Source organism: Nematostella vectensis, chromosome 13 (genome assembly GCF_932526225.1).
Source record: "Nematostella vectensis chromosome 13, jaNemVect1.1, whole genome shotgun sequence".
Taxonomy (NCBI): Eukaryota; Metazoa; Cnidaria; class Anthozoa; order Actiniaria; family Edwardsiidae; genus Nematostella; species Nematostella vectensis.
This window is the reverse complement of record NC_064046.1, coordinates 12,321,208-12,338,868: the sequence shown is the minus strand read 5'-3', so window position 1 is coordinate 12,338,868 and position 17,661 is coordinate 12,321,208. Positions and strand designations below refer to the sequence as shown.

At 40.6% G+C, this 17,661-nt stretch overlaps 3 protein-coding genes across 8 annotated transcripts in view; 2 read left to right on the top strand and 1 right to left on the bottom strand.

The window, feature by feature from the left end:
- Nucleotides 1–2,560, top strand: part of LOC5519532 (piezo-type mechanosensitive ion channel component 1) — a 45,702-nt gene extending 43,142 nt beyond the window's left edge. For both annotated transcript variants that reach the window (XM_048720673.1, XM_048720672.1), the window contains 2 exons: nt 369–620; nt 1,261–2,560. In XM_048720673.1, coding sequence (XP_048576630.1) covers nt 369–620; nt 1,261–1,513 — 505 coding nt within the window. In that variant the 3' untranslated portion in view covers nt 1,514–2,560. The remainder of the gene's footprint in view (nt 1–368; nt 621–1,260) is intronic.
- On the bottom strand, nt 2,235–7,629 carry LOC5519531 (sulfotransferase 1B1). Of its 4 annotated transcripts, none has more exons than XM_032364270.2 (4): nt 6,493–7,629; nt 4,632–5,000; nt 3,312–3,403; nt 2,235–2,945 (listed from the first exon to the last, which is right to left on the bottom strand). In XM_032364270.2, the coding sequence occupies exons 1-4, from the start codon at nt 6,674–6,676 to the stop codon at nt 2,658–2,660; spliced, it is 933 nt and encodes a 310-aa protein (XP_032220161.1). In that variant the 5' UTR covers nt 6,677–7,629; the 3' UTR covers nt 2,235–2,657. The 4 variants fall into 4 exon arrangements, with proteins under 4 accessions (XP_032220161.1, XP_001639356.2, XP_048576631.1 ...); XM_001639306.3 differs by having other exon boundaries at nt 3,312–3,406; nt 6,493–6,981; XM_048720674.1 differs by having other exon boundaries at nt 3,312–3,406; nt 6,405–6,518.
- Nucleotides 7,630–11,869: 4,240 nt separating this feature from the next.
- On the top strand, nt 11,870–17,133 carry LOC5519530. 2 transcript variants are annotated; one of them, XM_032364399.2, is made up of 4 exons: nt 11,870–12,053; nt 12,658–12,736; nt 16,534–16,640; nt 16,719–17,133. In XM_032364399.2, the coding sequence occupies exons 2-4, from the start codon at nt 12,670–12,672 to the stop codon at nt 16,962–16,964; spliced, it is 420 nt and encodes a 139-aa protein (XP_032220290.1). In that variant the 5' UTR covers nt 11,870–12,053; nt 12,658–12,669; the 3' UTR covers nt 16,965–17,133. The 2 variants fall into 2 exon arrangements, with proteins under 2 accessions (XP_032220290.1, XP_032220289.1); XM_032364398.2 differs by having other exon boundaries at nt 11,871–12,053; nt 16,534–17,133.
- The last annotated feature ends 528 nt before the right edge of the window (nt 17,134–17,661 follow it).

The following is a 17,661-nucleotide window of genomic DNA, read 5'->3' as shown; positions in this document are numbered from 1 at the left end:
TTTGCAGGTCGAATACTGTTTACAGCCGTTTGAAACGTTTAAAAACGTTTTGCTGTTTTACAATAAACTAAACTTCCTGGCTAAAAGGGCTTGAAATACACAGCGTTGATAGTATATTGTCTTCATGAAACGAGCCTCTGCCAGCCGCCATTTTGTCATCCTAGCAAAATAACAGGTGTGAGAAAGCATCCATTTCCATCGGCTGATTTGATTAAGGCCTTGAGTATTTTCAATCGAATTTTGTAAATGAAGTATAAAGGTTTGTGTTTAGATGGTCATTTCCAATTTTTCTCCTATCTTATGTGTCGTCCTATTTTGAATGAAAACAAAAAATGTGTATCTGACAAGGGCGCTTTTTCAAATTTCAGAATTATCGAAGACATGTTCCCCACGTTTGTCAGTGTACCGGCCAGCGGTCAGGCCACAGCAGTTGATGCGCTGTACAACGCAAGCTACGTCACGTGCGGGTTAAACATGCGCATGGGAGAGGGGACTGGCGTCGAGTGGTGGGAGTTGACGCAGATTAAGCCACATCCGATATTCGAAGAGAGCGTGCTGGAAATGATCACTTTTAACGACCTTGTGCCACCGTTACACTTCTCATTCTTCGCCAGCACTGGGTAAGTGTCACGCAATCATCAAGTAACGTATTTTCTTTCGGCACGCTACCTTTTTCCATATATATTCTGCTGGGTATATCACGAATATGTCACGCGATCACCTCCTTGGTGCAACCAGCGCCAGTGTTTATTAACGACAACACAAAGGACGTTTTTGCAAATGGCTTGGCAGCACTTTCTATTATGGTGTACAAACTGTGCTAGCGTTCTCTTTAAGGCCTGGTTAAACACGCAAACTTGTTTGTCAAACATTGCGTTTGACGCAAATGTTTGCACGTTTAGCCACCCACAAAACATGGCACTCAATTGGCTTCCACAACACGTACAGATGTTTGAACGAGTTAAAAACATTTTCATCAAACATTTGCGTTGAACGCAAATGTTTTATCGTTTAGCCACTCATCAAACAAAACATTGCGCGCTTCGTGATTTTATCCAATCACCGCTCGAAATTCCCATGGCGCCACTTTGATCTCTCGCGTAATCAAAACGTAAAAAGTGCGCGCGCTCATGTTTTATGAAAATGTTTTTGTGCTTAGCCACTTCGCCCAACATGCTGGCGCGAGTGTTCGATTTCAATGTTTGACAAACATGTTTGCGTGCTTAGTCTAACGCATTCCCACTCTCTCTCTCTCCTCAGTATTATCGGCCTTTACGTGGGATTCGTTTGGTTGGTTGGCAAGTTTGTGCGCTTGTTCTTCACCTCGATATCGTACCGAATCATGTTCGACGAGATGCCAAACGTCGACAAAGTTCTGAAGCTCTGCCTGGATATCTTCATGGTGCGAGAAAGCAAGAGTTTCAAACTTGAGGAGGACCTTTTTGCTAAACTCATGTTTCTTTATCGGTCTCCAGAGACGCTTATCAAATGGACCAAATACAAAAGAGCATAGAAAAATTATCCTGCTTTCTTTCTATCACAAAATGAGATGCTAATGGTAGGTTTTGCACGGGAAAAATACATCTTATTTTATCATTTCGGTTATTAGGAACTTTAATTTAAATGAACAGATAATTAAATAAGATGGATATATGAAAGAGTTGAAGAGATTTAGATTTTAATGGTTAAGAAGAGCCTTGAATGCTCTGCAAATAACTTCCCATTCTCTGAGTACAAGAAAAAAATGCGACGCGATCTTAATTTTTAAGTCGGTTCTACGTGGGATTCATTATATATATATATATAGCGCAAATGCACTAATCCAAATGGCCCAACTTAAGGTTTGTTTTAATATATTTGAAAATTATAATACAAATTCCGGGGCGTGATCTAGAAAAATAAGGCATATCTTTCAAACTTTATTAACTTTTGTACATGATATGCACACAGAATTGACACTTGGCAAATGAGAAATTGGATGGCGCATCAATTACATGGAAATCAAAGTAAAAACCCGCAAGTAAGTCCCCCGCGCAGCCATCCTTTGTGTCGGTCACGTGACCGACACAAAGGACGGCTGCGCGGGAGACTACCCGCGAGTAAGAACCAGGTCCTTTTTTTAAATGGAAAGTTTCTACTTCAACAAATACGATTCTTGCATAGCTTTGCAGCTACATGACCACAATATGGTAATTTAAGAAAATAAGGACCTGCTTTTTGTTTTCTAGGGTATGTTTTTTTTTTCTTGTTTGTTTGTTTATTTGTTAGCGGGTGTAAATGACAAATTTTCGGCTAACAGGTTCTACTGTATTTTAAGCTCTTTGTCGGGTTCTATTTGACATTGATATTAAGGGTGTTTCCTTCTTAATATATTGAAAATGCGGTATTTTGTACCCTCAAAAAATTCCTTGAAATATATTTATATATGACTGGCACGAGATAAATTATCGCGCTTAAATGTTTTTCAATAATTAGTTTCGAAAAATTACATAATTTTGCAATAGGATATTTTTTGGAAATGAAATGTATAAAAATGAATAAAGTTGTTATCTTGCATAAATGCGTGTGATTCTCTTATGACTCTCGTCTTTCCTCACCTATACAGACACTTTCTAAAGGAAAAACAAAAATGTCGAGGAAGACCCTTCAAACAGACGTTAATCAAAGTAACTTAAATCAAAACCAGTTCCCGCCATTTCCTGCTTGAACTTCCGATCAAACCTTCGATTCTGCTCTTCGGTGAAGAAGTCTTTCCAGCTTCCCACTTTGCCTTTCCAAAGAAACTCGAATTTGCGACCAGGCTTCTGTCCGAACCAGCTATGGTCAAAGGAGGGTCGGTCGCGCATTGCCGAAAAGGTGGTTTGTTGGGCTACCTGTGCCATAAGGTCAGCGTTTGGCCTGAGCTCAAGAAAGCTTGCAATTCGCTGTATCATCGCTGGGAGATCCTAATGGTGGGAAAAAATTATAACTATAAACATTTATCATTACAACTGAATGAACTTGAATTAGTAACAACGACCAAAATTCCCTAAACGGAATTTGCCACCCACGGGAGGGGCAAGGGGCGGGGCAGCGGGGGGGGGGGGGGTGCAAGGGGGGGCAGTACCATCGCACGCTTTCTTTGTCCAAATAGAAAGGTGTTTAAAAGGTGAAATTTCCTAATATGGGTGATAGTGCTAACATTATTTAAAACCTAAATAGGCGATTTTAAATCTTGTTAAAGAAACCATGTATAAACTTGTCTATCATACGTGTTTGTCTACAAATCTTATCACATGTAGCCCGGTACCCTTAGCCTTTTACAAACACACCTGCTTCAGATCCTTGTATCTGAGGAACATGACATTGGGATCGTGTCTGTGTGGCCACCACGAGCGAACAAAGTCAAACCAGGAACCGAACACTACTGTGAAGCAAAAGAGTGAACTGGAGCTGGACTGAACCGCAATGCGTAGTGTAACATGAAGATAAACAAAACAAGACAACAAAAATATCTTGAAATGGTCGCAACCCCGGGGGTGGAGAAGTAGGGTCTTACCCACCCCTACCCCCCCCCCCCCCCCCCACATAGTTTCAAGTACTATAAGAAAGACAGGCAGACAGACAGACAGTTTTTATTGGGGTCTTATACAAAAGAGTAAATTGACTGGGAATCCCAATAAATTATAACTATGCATAACCACTACACAACACAATAATTATTTTTAGTCATGTAGAGATAATACTGTTCCTAAGGGAGAAGCATTTATAGATGTTTTTTGCGATCGCTTTTTGTATTAAAATATTTTTGCGTGGATAGTTTATAAGGTAATGGAACGCATCTTGTGTCGTCATTCTACTGAATTTGATCTTTCCGTTTGTCTCTTTTTTGTGTCTTTTTTTTCTTTGAAAGCTGGACAAATGGTTAGGAAATGAGGGGCGAGGCTGTCTGTATCGTGCCCCCCCTTCCCAATATATCGAGGCCTGCTGTATATTCTACAGGTTCTACTGTATATTCTAGGCAATGTGTGATCAGGCCCATAACTAGAATAAATCCTATAACGGGGCAGAGTTATCCAGATTTTTCATAGCCTTGTGTACGTTTATAAGAATACTATGTAAATACAACTCGATATAATTTGCTCATTGCAGCCTAATAAGAAAAAAATGTAAAGCTAGTTGTACCAAAGCAACCCTCTACTACACAAGTACATGTGCATAACTCGGAATACGAGTTATGCGCATGAGTCATCTCGCTCGCCTCATGCTAGTTACGGAACTAACGACAAGGGCGGCTCCAGAAGTTCCAAGGGGGGGGGGGGGGGGGGGGACAAGGGTTTCGTTTCGTTTCGGATCCATTTCGGATCCATCGTTCTTAGATGTCCAAAAAAAATGTAGTTTGGGCGTAACAGTTGATATTCCGTGTAATTTAGCGCATAATTCAGTAAAGAATCCCGCAACATTTTGATTTTTAAAGAAAAATGTATTGCAAAATCCCGCGTAATTTAGCGCGTAATGATTTATTTTCCGCGTAATTTAGGTAAGAATCCTGCGTAATTTTGAGGGTTTTTTTCGCGTAATTCCGTAATATCCGAAATTGGGAGGGGGGGTCCTCTGCCCACCCCTATATCCGCCACTGGATGATAGCTTACCATCTCCGCTCAAGGCCAGCTCGAAGAACTCCTCCCAATCCGTGTCGCATTGCAAAATAGCCAGCCCTGTGTAATGGTTAAAGTACGACACAAACGCGTCCTTGGGGTTCCGCATGACCACGATGGTCTTAGGTGCGCTTCCTCTGTCTTCCCCCATGGGGACGTATTGGTAATTCAGGTGAGTCTTGAGCAACCGCGGCCTGGGAAGCCCTTGAAATGTTTTGATGACGTCGTTTGGCGTCTGTGGATTGGCTGGATCTGCGGGAATGAACATGGTGTCTAGAAATTTGACTTTCTTGTCGATTTGCGTCTCGTCTATCTTTCCATCGTTGTAGAGCTGCCAGACGATTTCCATTGTCCATGTTGTTCCTATCAAACCGACAGCAATAGAATAAGTGCGAAATAGCCATGAAAAGGGGAGTCTAGCTGAGGCTCAATAAAACATATGGTGTAATTTAATAATAATGAGTGTTAGAAATCCTCTACTTTTTTTCCTTTTTCCAATGGGCGACTTGCACTAACAGATCACGTGACATTTTGGGCTGCAAACTAGCGAGCGCTAAGGCTTTTAGCGGCAAAATAACAACATCAAACGGCAACTTATATAGCGCTGACGAATTAGCCAGAATGCATTTTTTTAGTAACGGCTTATTTTCATTGAAAGATTTTATTTTTCAGTCGCTCTCTGGCGTAACGACCGCAGTTGTTTCGTTGTTTATTTTGGCTTGAATTTGCCATTGAAAAAGTCAAGTGATTTCTTAGTGCTGGACGTCTATTGGGTGTTGAGTCCTTGGAGCATTTTTTTTTTCTTGTAACGAAATGCAAATTATCTGGCAAGCCTTACCTTGTTTTGGTTATTATCCTCAATATACATCTTCCTCGAAGCAAGGTGGTAAAGGGTGTTTTCGTGAAACGAGATTTGGCCATTTTTCACCCTACGAGAAACGTGAAATCGTCCATTTCGACGTCCGTGAAACGTGATTTAACGATTTAAAAAGCCATTTTTCGGTCCGTGAAACGTGAAAAAAGCCATTTTGTCCGACCGTGAAACGTGATCCTACCTCCCTTTACCAGCCTGTCGGAGATGCAGACATAATCCTTGGGGCTTTAGTAATCATTGAAAACTGTTTGCTGACTATAATCACTTTATTGATTAACAGAGCCTCGTGGAAAGCCTTTGTTGAAAAGGATGAAAGCATCCGAAGAAACTAATGATCGCGCGAATCAAGTAAACATTTTACTTTTTATTCCTAATTAAAAACGAGTATTCTTAAAAAAAATGATCGTTATCTGATATTAAGATCGTGTTTATCTGTCTTTATCTGAGTTTATGTACTAAAACGTAGGAAGAAACCACCGGACAGCCTGTATCTGCTGGTGTGCGTCGGACCTTGTGCTCTGCGTCGAAGAAGGCGTCGAAGAAGGCAGGTATTGGCCTGCCGAAATAGCGTTTTAAAAAACATAAATCTGCGTTGTTGTCGACTTTTTCTTTTAAAGGTTTATGTACTGTAGCAATTGCTATTCTGAAGAGGAGTCTTGACATTTATAAGTGTATTCGATTTTTAAGAACAAGCACTCAACCTATGTGATTATTTCTTGAGAATGATGAACACCATGATTATTATTGAACCGAGTTCGTATTAAGACTGCTTGAGATACATACTTTCTAACAATTTCTATCATCTACTGTCATTTGGTTGTGTCATTAATAAGAAAATTGTTAATCCTTTATCTTTACAAAATATTGATATCATAATAAATATACTCAATAACCATTATCATAATCCGGTAATTTCCAGAGTGTTCCTAGATGCTCAATTTTAGTTTGGATGAACAGCTGGCCAAGTGAGTGAGGTCTTACCCGATTTCGGCCATGATGTTATAATGACGTCGTCATTGCAAACCTTCAGCCTCGATAAACAATCCAACATTTCTTCCGTTGTGCCCGGCATAAGTACTTGCTCGTTAACTTTGGCAAAAAAATCAGGATGTTTGTAACTTATTGCTGATTTTGGCTCCCCATTTTCGCTTACTACATTCGCCATGCTTGCCCTACTTATAGAATTGATTTATGTCTGTTTTATATGTGTCACACCTAGATCCTGAAACCACGTGCGTTAGCGCGAACGCTTCTCAACTGGGAACAAAGAAATGATTAACGTTGTCATGTTTGCGATTTCATAGTAACCGCTTTTCTATGTTTGCCTGACAACAACAATTAAGAAATATCGCATGGAGCAGAATCGGTATGGACATAGGCGATATACAGTACTTACCCGCTTATTAGAACCTAGAGTTAAAGAACCTGTTAGCCTAAAAATACCAATTTAGAACCCCGTTAAATAAAAACCTTTTCAAACTAAAATTTAAAACAGGTTCTTATTTTAAAATGGTATAACAAGAAAGACTACAGACAAGCTGTAGAAAAACTAGATGGTCTGCGTAGGCATGGTGTAGGCAAGGTATAACTCGACACAAGGTTGGAAAGGTATGTTAAACCCCTCAAACGGAGTAGTTGCGCTGACGTTTCGAGCGTTAGCCCTTCGTCGGAGCAGAAGAAACTGAATCTAGTATAGTGTGCGAACAATAGGTAGTAAGCCGGCACCGTGCACGTGGTCCGACAAAGGAACAATAGGCCAATTATAGATGGGCGCCCTCCTTTTTCGTGATTTTGATAGAAACCGGAATTGAAAGTACTGTATTTTACCAGCATGAACCGATAGATAAAATGGCTCTCAACTTCTAATTCATTTTGCCGGCTATTTTACTTTTTTAAGATATCGAGAGGTCGCATTTTTATGTTATTTGGGAGTGGTGATTATTATTCTCTGATAATACGGAGCCTTTTTATAGTTTTTTCGTTTATCTTGAGAGAGAAAACCAGAAAACTGATAATAGTTCAGTTAGTGGTCTTCACAGCTCGAAGATACATTATACTTCCCTGCTAGCAGAGGCCTCTTTTCTCTGTATTTCGCTGGGCTGGAGTTCGCGAGGAAAAGATACCTCTGCCATGGGTCGCAAGTTCGTTTGATCAAACCGCCGTCCACGATCGTGGACGAGATCCAGAGCGCATGCCCCGTTCATTAATTACTGGCCACTATTTGAGCCCACAATGACTAGCGCATGCATGAAACGTATATCCGCTGCGGGATAATAAGCCCGCATTCGAAACGGCGTCCTCCGTAGAAATATCACGCGACGAATTATAAAAGAAGCATTCAATGCCTTATCTTCATTCATAATTTTCTCTCTTTTGACTAACGAGTCAATCTTTCGTTTACAGGTTTTGCATATTCTTCTGGGAATATCTGATCTAAGTTTACCAAAAAGTTTTGTAACATTTTCTTCGAATCCAACTGTGCGATATTTACATTGAAGAAACTCGCCTGCCCAGATGTCTTGAAATTAATCCCACAAACAAGACAAAACTCGTCTTTGCTGCGTTTGTTGTACAATCTTTTTATTGACGTTTTAGGTGATTGAAATTGAACAGTTGTTTTCTTTTTTTCGAAGAGGAGAACTAACCGGAGTTTGATTCATGATTTTCGACTGAACCCATGCAAAGCATATTAGCATATTGACAGCTTTCGCGCGATGGTACGGGTTTTGGCACGTCGGTCGCTTATTAACGCTCACGCATGCGCAACAAAAACAGTTCCGACCCATGGCAGAGGTATCTTTTCCTCGCGAACTCCAGCCCAGCGAAATACAGAGAAAAGAGGCCTCTGCTAGCAGGGAAACATTATACTGACAACTTAAGCCATTAGGTACGGCTGAGGGAAAGGAAGGCGCACACATTGTACTTCTTCAAGCGCTGGCAGAAATATGTTGTATCGCACGCTGAAATCATGCGTATGCGCCGTCCTCGACTCTCACCGTCGTAAAATAGGTCCCTATTCTGCCAAGGAGCACGCACCTTTCATACCACAGGTCCTTCGACCTGTAGCCCTCTTCGAACACAGGCTTCCCAACCGCGTCAGTGAAGGATTTCTAAGTACATACGAATTCACTCAAATGAATATCTATGAGTTTTTTCCTTGTATGCTTATGCTCTCATTCATAAAATAAACTTTGTTGAAATGTAAATGTATCCGTTTCTGGTGTTTTTTTTTCTCCCTAGAAGCTCAATTTTACAAGTTAATAGCGATATAAGTTGTCTCTGAGGCTAGGTTCAAACGTCGTATTTTATTATCCATGAGCCGTATTCAATGCAAATACAAGCAAATGAAAATAAAACAATCGACTCGATTCATTTAAATTTGCATTGAATACGGCTTATGGATAATACGACGTTTGGACTTAGCCGAATTTTGTGACGCTATAGTCACATATAGAGTTCTTGCTTAACTTGCTTAAGGCTGAGGGCTGCCTTGTTTAGCCTGAAATTGCTGAAAATCGAGAACGGTGCCAGCTGATTTGTTAAATTAGACTTAAATTTACAATACGCACTTGAGATGTAATAGAACCTGAGCATTAAGGCACGACGCGAGCCTTGAGGTACTTCGGGGCTAAAAGCCATCATGTCACCACACGAACGAGACTTTCCGACTCTTTGTAAAGGGGACCAAGGTTGTTGCGGATATCAAAAAGACAACCTTCTCGTTTGACACGCATAATTTAATAATCCAAATGCAATTAAACAACTAGAGGTGTCTTGATAATCTTACGATCCGAGGAATATCCAGTATTTTCTTTTTCGACCGAAAAAAAGCCCTTTAGGTGCGACCGCAACCGCTGGGTCTTCGCGTATGTTCATGGCCGTGTATGTAGTCTTAAAGGGCCCCTTAGCAAAATTCCAAGTGCGAAGAAAATCCTTTCCCAATATTTTAAGTTTAAAATAAGAAAGGATGGGAGATATCTTTTCACATTTTCTTGGATTTTAATTAAAAACAACAACAAAAAGCTGTCCGACAAGTGCTCTGGAAGGTTTTGTGATTCCACTGAGAATTCCTAAAAAAATATCCTTTGCTTGATCCTGATCCCTCGAAATGACTGCAACCCTGTCCTGTATCATTTTCATATCATAAGGGAAGTTTCCCAAGAAATGGAAACTCCAGACTACAGTTAACTAACACAAACTCCAAACATTTTACAGGCTCGTGTAATCTTTTCAAGGATGAGTACACTGAGATAGAAATATCGCGATCGACCATCCGTCGCCTCTTCCTATGTTCCACTTCCTTGAACACCCCTGTAGGTCTTATCTGTTTCAAATATAGCACATTTACCTGAGAGGGTGGCGCAGCAAGATTTCCTCTTATAAAACCTTCCGGATTCTACACTTGAAACACTTTCTTGACGACGTGACTAATGGCTATGAATTGCTCTAGTGGGAGCCAGGTCACGTTCATAACTTACCCTAAAGGGTGAAGTACTCTACAGAAAGATCCCCCCTTTATAAAACCTTCCCGATTCTACACTCGAAACACTTACTTGGCAATACCTTTAATAGCTATTAATTGGTCGAGTGGAAGCCAGGTCACGTTCATAACTTACCCCTAAAGGGTGAAGTAGTCTACAGAAAGATCCCCCCCTATAAAACCTTCCCGATTCTACACTCGAAACACTTTCTTGGCGATACCTTTAATGGCTATTAATTGCGGGAGTGGAAGCCACGCCACTTTTATTACTTACCCTTATGGAGGAGCCAGACCCCTCCCCCGAAAAAAAAGCCCTTCCTGGTTCTTCTAGACTCTGTCGGCATTGTCGCTGTCGAAAAGGCACTTTCGATTCATGTAGCTATCAATTGCGCGAAGTTCTGTTTGTCTATGACGCAGTAGCCAGGCCACGTTTAACTTACCCGAGAGGGTGGAGTAGTCTACAGCGAGATTGCGACCCAACTCAAGGCACTTCCTTAAAGATCCTGTCGTGAGAGTTAAGTTACGGGATTGGAATACCGGTAAACTGTTAACAACAGGGAATGTGTCGCCTCTTCGGATAACGACAGGGAATTTGTCTCCTCTTCGGATAACGACGTTAAGCCGGTTTTTTTTTCTCACCACACTTCACTACACTTCACCAATAACCTGTAACCTCGATGTTATTTGTGTTATACAAATACTAAACATTTTTTAACTACACATTTCCTAGTAGAATGATATACATAACCAAGTTTTTATCCATTCTCTTTTCTTCTGCTACCGGGATTTAAAGAGTGTGGTGATGTAATTGGCAAAAATGCACATTGTATTCGCCTTTATGTTTATTAGTATGTGCAACTACCACATCTGTTATCCTCTTTGTTTTTAACCACACTCGAAGAGTTTAAGCGCCCTTAGAAGCGCCCGCATAATACTCGGCGCCGCTCGGTCAACAACTTTTTAGTATCCCGTTCGCGCGCGGGACCGCTCGTAGTCACAAATCCAAAATGGCGGCAGATATCCTGATGGACCAAGTCTACCGCCTACAAACGGGCTATGGGAGGGTTTGGGGCTGAAACAGTTTAGTGAAGACCTTAAGTACCATACCTCTTTTCCTAGCTCAACTTCTACTCTCTTTATGAGAAATGTTGTCTTAAAAGTCTATCAATCTGTTTGGGTCATTCGCCAAGACCAATAGAATACTCTTGAATTAGCACACGTGTTTGAGCGCTTAATTAAACTCCAATTGACGGAGTTGCTGGTCTCAGGAGAAAATTCAAGATTGTTCCAAGTTAGGGCACAATAATTCTGTATACGTGACAAGAGAAAATAAATCCTTAAGCTAGGTAATGGTGAGAACCTTTAATTGGGTCACAATTTTTATCATCTTTACACTGACGCCGCTGTCGTAACAAATATATGTACCTGACTATTGGTTAAACCTTAAAGTTATCCAACAATTCTCACCTTGAATTAAACCTTGCTTAATTGCATTAACTTATGAGTAATACAACTGTAATTTTAAAAATTGTGAGTCCTCTTTGCAAAATGAATTAGTGCCGGATTGGGCGAAAAAGCTCAGCGGCGGCACCGTGATTACATCACCATAATGTGTATAAACTGACCGAATCGAACATTGATTAAATACCATGTGCATTTATGTCCATTAAGAAGACACAAAGCCATTAAATTTTAGCGGAAAAATAACGAAATTTTAAAGTCTATGAGAAATTGATAAATCGGAAACATTTCAATGAGATATTGCTGGAATTAATTTAAGAGAAACGTTAATGTCAAAATGATACTTTACGACCGGAAAGCATTGTTTAATTTTCTACTTAAGTGTTTATTTAGTTCGCTATCTTTTTGAAATATAAATCAAGTTGTAAATTGGTGCACTTGCGTTTGGCTCTGAGATGAGAAGAACTTGATAATTGGCGATTTTCAAGGGTGCCCAATAACAAAAGCGGAAGGGACTTTACTTATTCGATATAAATCCGAGGATAGAACTTTGCCATCCACACATCACAGCCTCATCAATCAACCACAGTGCCGTTAAAAGGTTAGTTGCCTTCCACAGCTATTACTTATAATGTATACTGTCTTTCTGTTGCTTTCATAAAATAGGCTTGATCGTACAATCAATAGCACTTCGTTATATTAAATTTTACCACTTTTGAAAAGTGGGGCTTGTTTCTCTGCCCGTACGTTTGTCCCATCTTTACGAAAATGGAAACAAATAAAAAATTAAAGGTTTTATCATGCTATCTAAGATGTCGGTCAGGTCTGGCCTTCTTCTACGAAGGTGTATGAAGGGACACTGTGAGTGTTGTGTCGTTGAACTAGTATATTGCAATGTTTCTCATCTAAAAGGCCATCGCCCTTATTTAGCAAACACTTGCGAGAACCCGTTTTTTACAAGAGAGCCTGTCATTTTGCTTTTCATTCGAAAGCAAAGCAATGGCGAGAATACATGCGTTAGCATTCATATGCGACTTTTTATATGGGACTTTATAAGCATCCCGATTTATATGCAACAACCGAGCTAGCTGTTTTAACGATAGCAATCGTCATTTTTGTCGACCATTCCTCTCAAATCATCAATGGACACAATACAATTAACTGTTAAATATGGTTAATGTGCGGTTTTTTCTTTTCTCCGATAGTTGCACGTCATCATGCAGCCCCTGAGTGTCGTTATTGGAGTATTTGTTGTGCTGACGATCACTGTTCTGTACACCGAAGGTAAAGTTGCCTGCAATATCGCGGCAACACACACACACACACAAATTTTTCTCCTTGCCCTTATGCGCAACCCATACCCCCATACCTTTCATAAGCAACATGCTGTGTTCAAGTCTAGAAATTATGGGGCTACGGGCTATGATCTAATTCCCCTATTAGGTCACCAATCTTTTAAAAATAGGTTAACCGATTTTGCCTGAGGAAGCAACCATTTTAGAACCACTATAATAATAAATTCATTCGCTTTTTTTATAAGGAGATATGACTTTGATAGCGGATGATAAATTAAAAGAGATGCAAAGGGCTAAGCTATTTATGGTCCTTGGCCACATGTCAAAACATCCAAAACATTACGTAATCACTGATACTTTGTGGGCATTTCACTCCCTTCAACAATGAAATAACATAAATGTTGTAGCCTATCATGGGTAAAAAAAAACCCTAGACATTTCAAAAGCACAACTTTTCTCCATAAACGCATCTTTAATCCAAATCGTGCCTACCTCATCACCAGCCCCCGCCTAGACATTCATCAAAAACTCCCGCTAAGCAGGTGAACTGCTCATATGAGTTATGCGCATGCGCAATAAGATAAAACTTAAATGAAATAAAAGAAAAGTAAACACGTTATGATAACTGTTATTATTATGGCTTTTAATTAGCTGCCAAAGCATTTTTTTATTTGATTGTTTTATGTGAACAGATGTGAATAATTTGTTCAATTTTTGTAAGCTAAGCTAATCATCATGTGCATAAAAAAAATTTGCGATAAGAAAAAAATAGATAAATAAATAAAACATAAAGAAAATGTAATAATACTGGATAAGAGCGACCTGCATTTGCTATAATGTTTAACGGACTGACATCGTGGAGACTAAATGCCTATTTAATTTGTGTTCGCGCCAATGTTTCACTGGATTTCTTGCTTGCGGACAACAGGGAGTCCAACAGGTCTAGATGAAAGAGAAGAGTTGTACGAAGCCTTTATGAACGCACGAAAGGCTCCGCTCGACATACAGAGCTTATTTAAGCTAGAAGACAAGAGAAGCGCGGCACTACCTCCAAGATTCGGCGGCCAAATAGGGCGAAGACGCTAAACTTGATGTGCCATTAACCCAATGAAACACCCATCATAACAAGCTCGAATAAGCAAAACTCAAACATCACCTAAATATCAACCAACACCAGGAAATGAAACCGCTATCTGTGATTGGTGGAGATATGCGCGCTAGTGTACAAGCACAAACTAGTCATGATTGGTTGTGTTTCACTTTTGATTGACATATTGTCAAATGATTCAATATGATTGGTTGGCAGCAAACACGACCATTCTCGAAATCATTATTGAGATTGAACCATGTATACCATAAGATAAATTTTATTGTGAAAATAAAATTGTTTTCCTATAAGGTTATTGTTATATATATATTTATAGACTACAACAGTACAAGAAACAATGCTTCCGAAGGGTGTTTGTTTGAGAAAATTATTCTCAAAGCGCGTATTAGTACAGCCTCTAGAAAGTTCGCAATGAATTGTGGCAAGTTAGGGTATACTATATACGCGTACTCTAGTACTGATTGTATGAGAGAACAAAATCAACAGATGACACGCCGCAACGCTTAAAGCGGCAATCGGTTAATTCAGTCCTCAATAATTTTTAACGGAATACGTGAAAAAATATTTAAAAATTGTACAGTGTGTCTACTCGAAGTTTCTTTGAAGACGTAACTGATCATTTAGAGCGGATGTCGTGTTTTAAAAATAGCCTGGTACAATTGCCACTTTAAGCTGCCTGAGGTTGTTCTTCTTCAATACGTACTCCATGTCTGTGAACCACCCCCCATCCCCACCCTCAAGGTTAATCCTATGATATCTACACGCCTAGAAGCTTAAACGTCTTAACGCGCTTGATGCCGATAACCCCCGGTGGCAATTGGCTAGCACACATGACTGTTGTACTACAAGACGTAAACCGACGATTCCATACATTTCGCGCTCTAGATACCAGACCTCCCCTCCCCCCCCACCTATCATCACCGCCACCTTTCTTTAATCGGCTATAATCATGCAAATACATACAACTTTTGGGAACTACGCGGGCCTGTATAAAACGGAACGGGCATCGCCATTCATGGTGTATAAAAGGTTTTGCCTTGATTGGAGCCTAGAAATCACCCATCCCACCAAATGATACAAAGCCTTAGTTTCCTACTTTCATAACATACGCCAAGGGGACCAATTGGGCACAAGGGAGTAGAACCAGTATGTAAAATGCGAGCAATGAATAGGTTATTGCTTATTCGAGGAGAACAGCATACACATATTTCAAAATATGTTTTATGCTTTCAAAAAAATACCATGGAACTTGTCAAATTTCTACTGAATGTAGAAAAATATGGGTAATTTTCTGCGATTATATTACTCATCATCTTTATTCTTTCAAATAATTAGAACCATAAGCAGTGATTGTTCTTAGAACTGCCATTTGCCAATTGCCATTCGCCATTTGCACTGACAACGTTTATTGAAATAGGTGTATGCACATTACGAGCATTGCTATGTTACTTATTTTGTTTACATTTTTACAGTTCTTACTGACTCCAATTCTTTTTTATGTTTTTTTTTAAAGAGCTTTGGATGTGATAATCAACTGAAGCCCGGAAACCAGAAAAGTTGATAAAACAATTGCCCGAGCCATAGTCGGCTAAACCTTTTTTTATTCAAGCTTATACATAACTTTCTAGATTCCAATAAATTGAAATAATTTCAAATTCTAATAATTTGCAATAACCCTATCAACACCCATAAAAAGTTGCTTTAGGTAATTGTTTTTTTTTCTAGTATGACAAAGTAGAGACCTATTGTTCAAAATCTAAACCAATTGCTATAAAATTATTTGAAAATAACAACTGGAAACATGATCAATGATTTGTCTATGCGGCCAATGGGCCATTCCAGCCATAAGTTTGCGCGCGCATTACCATAGAAACCTACCTCACCAACCAGAATGCAGCGCGCGCATTTTTAAGTTTGCAACAAAGGAAGCGCGCGCTGCATGACGGTAGTTGAGGTAGGTTTCCATGGTGAGTACAGTCGAACATAGGAAGGCGCGATGAACGTAGGTCGGGTGGCGAAGGTTCTCGCACGGTCGAACATACGAAGGCCCGACGGACGTAGATCAAGTGGCGAAGGTTTTTGCACGGTCGGACTTACGAAGGCGGGACGAACGTAGATCGAGTGGCGAAGGTTCTCGCACGGTCAAACATACGAAGGCGCGACGAACGTAGATCGAGTGGCGAAGGTTCTTGCACGGTCAAACATACAAAAGCGCGACGAACGTAGGTCGATTGGCGAAGGTTCTCGCACTGTCGAACATACGTAGGCGCGACGAACGTAGGTCGAGTGGCGAAGGTTTTCGCACGGTCGAACATACGAAGGCGCGACGAACGAAGGTCGATTGGCGAAGGTTCTTGCACGGTCGAACATAGGAAGGCGCGATGAACGTAGGTCGGGTGGCGAAGGTTCTCGCACAGCCGAATATACGAAGGCACGACGAACGGCTGCCAAGTGGCGCCATCGGAACCAAAATGTTTCTTCATTGTTTTGAACCCTCGTGACGATGTCGGTACGCACGTTTAAAGCGTTCTGCGGACATTTTACATCTCCCCGACTGGCAAGTTGTGCACTCTTTTCAAACCTCGACAACTAAACTTTTCTACTACTTTTCTACTTTTAATACTACTTCATGCCTCTGCTTTGCTGCCTATTTCATACTAACCCTGTTATTATTGCAGGTAAACGAGTGGGTGACACACTTGCTAACAAACCGAGACGTGAAGTCGCTCTACCCCCATTCAACAGCAGGTTTGGCGGAATAGGTGACGCACCCGCTAACGGACAGGACTTTAGACAGGATGACGTTTGGCCACCACGGAGAGGCAGGTTTGGCGGAATAGGTGACGCCCCTGCTAACGGACAGGACTTTAGACAGGATGACGTTTGGCCACCACGGAGAGGCAGGTTTGGCGGAATAGGTGACGCCCCTGCTAACGGACAGGACTTTAGACAGGATGACGTTTGGCCACCACGGAGAGGCAGGTTTGGCGGAATAGGTGACGCACCCGCTAACGGACAGGACTTTAGACAGGATTATGTTTGGCCACCATCGAGAGGCAGGTTTGGCGGGATGGGTGACGAACCAAAGAAAGCATTCGCCATAAAATAATAACAAGCTGCAAAATTTACATAGAAATATCTATAGATCAGAGGCGTTGGGAAAGCATTCAGATCGTTAACAGCATTCAAAATAATATGGAGCATTGTGGATCATCCACTTTAGACACCTTGTTTGTAGATTTGTCATCAATAAAAAATCATATAATGGGACAATGAAATTGGACTGAATTATTTTTTCAAGCAAGGCGAGACTCAAAGAGAGATATATAAAACTGGACTAAAAAACTTAGTGTTTTACTCGATATTATACTTATTCGATATTAGTTTACACCGTACAATTACTGTGACCTTCTGTTATTATACAGGTATCACGGAGTTTTGGTGAATCAGGATATTTTTAGACGAAGGGATTGGCCAATCTAATGCGAACGTTTTGGCTGAGCTTATCTGCGGGCGCCGTATCAAACAAAAATGTTCTCTCATTTGACTTTCGTTGTACTGCCCTTCAATGTGAATCCACCTCTGACACCTCTACCTACGACTTGAGGGTAGAAAAGTTATTATATTCAATCTTTAATTAATAATATCAAGCTGGTATAATAGCGTCTTTTGCGAGGAATCGACTTATACATGTAACGCTTGATTCATATTTAGGTATGTAAACAGTGCGTTCATGTAAAAATATCACATTCCCTCAGGAACGTGTGTGTTAGTGTGAGGGGCGGGGGGGGGCGGGGGGGAGGGGA

Coding starts and splice junctions, on each gene's coding strand:
- LOC5519531 (XM_001639306.3), bottom strand. CDS start 6,676: ATGGCGAATGTAGTAAGCGAAAATGGGGAGCCAAAATCAGCAATAAGT. Junction 5,001..6,492: donor AACATCATGGCCGAAATCGG/GTAAGACCTCAC, acceptor TCGGTTTGATAG/GAACAACATGGACAATGGAA. Junction 2,946..3,311: donor GATACAAGGATCTGAAGCAG/GTGTGTTTGTAA, acceptor TCCCACCATTAG/GATCTCCCAGCGATGATACA.
- LOC5519530 (XM_032364398.2), top strand. CDS start 12,670: ATGCAGCCCCTGAGTGTCGTTATTGGAGTATTTGTTGTGCTGACGATC. Junction 12,737..16,533: donor CACTGTTCTGTACACCGAAG/GTAAAGTTGCCT, acceptor TTATTATTGCAG/GTAAACGAGTGGGTGACACA.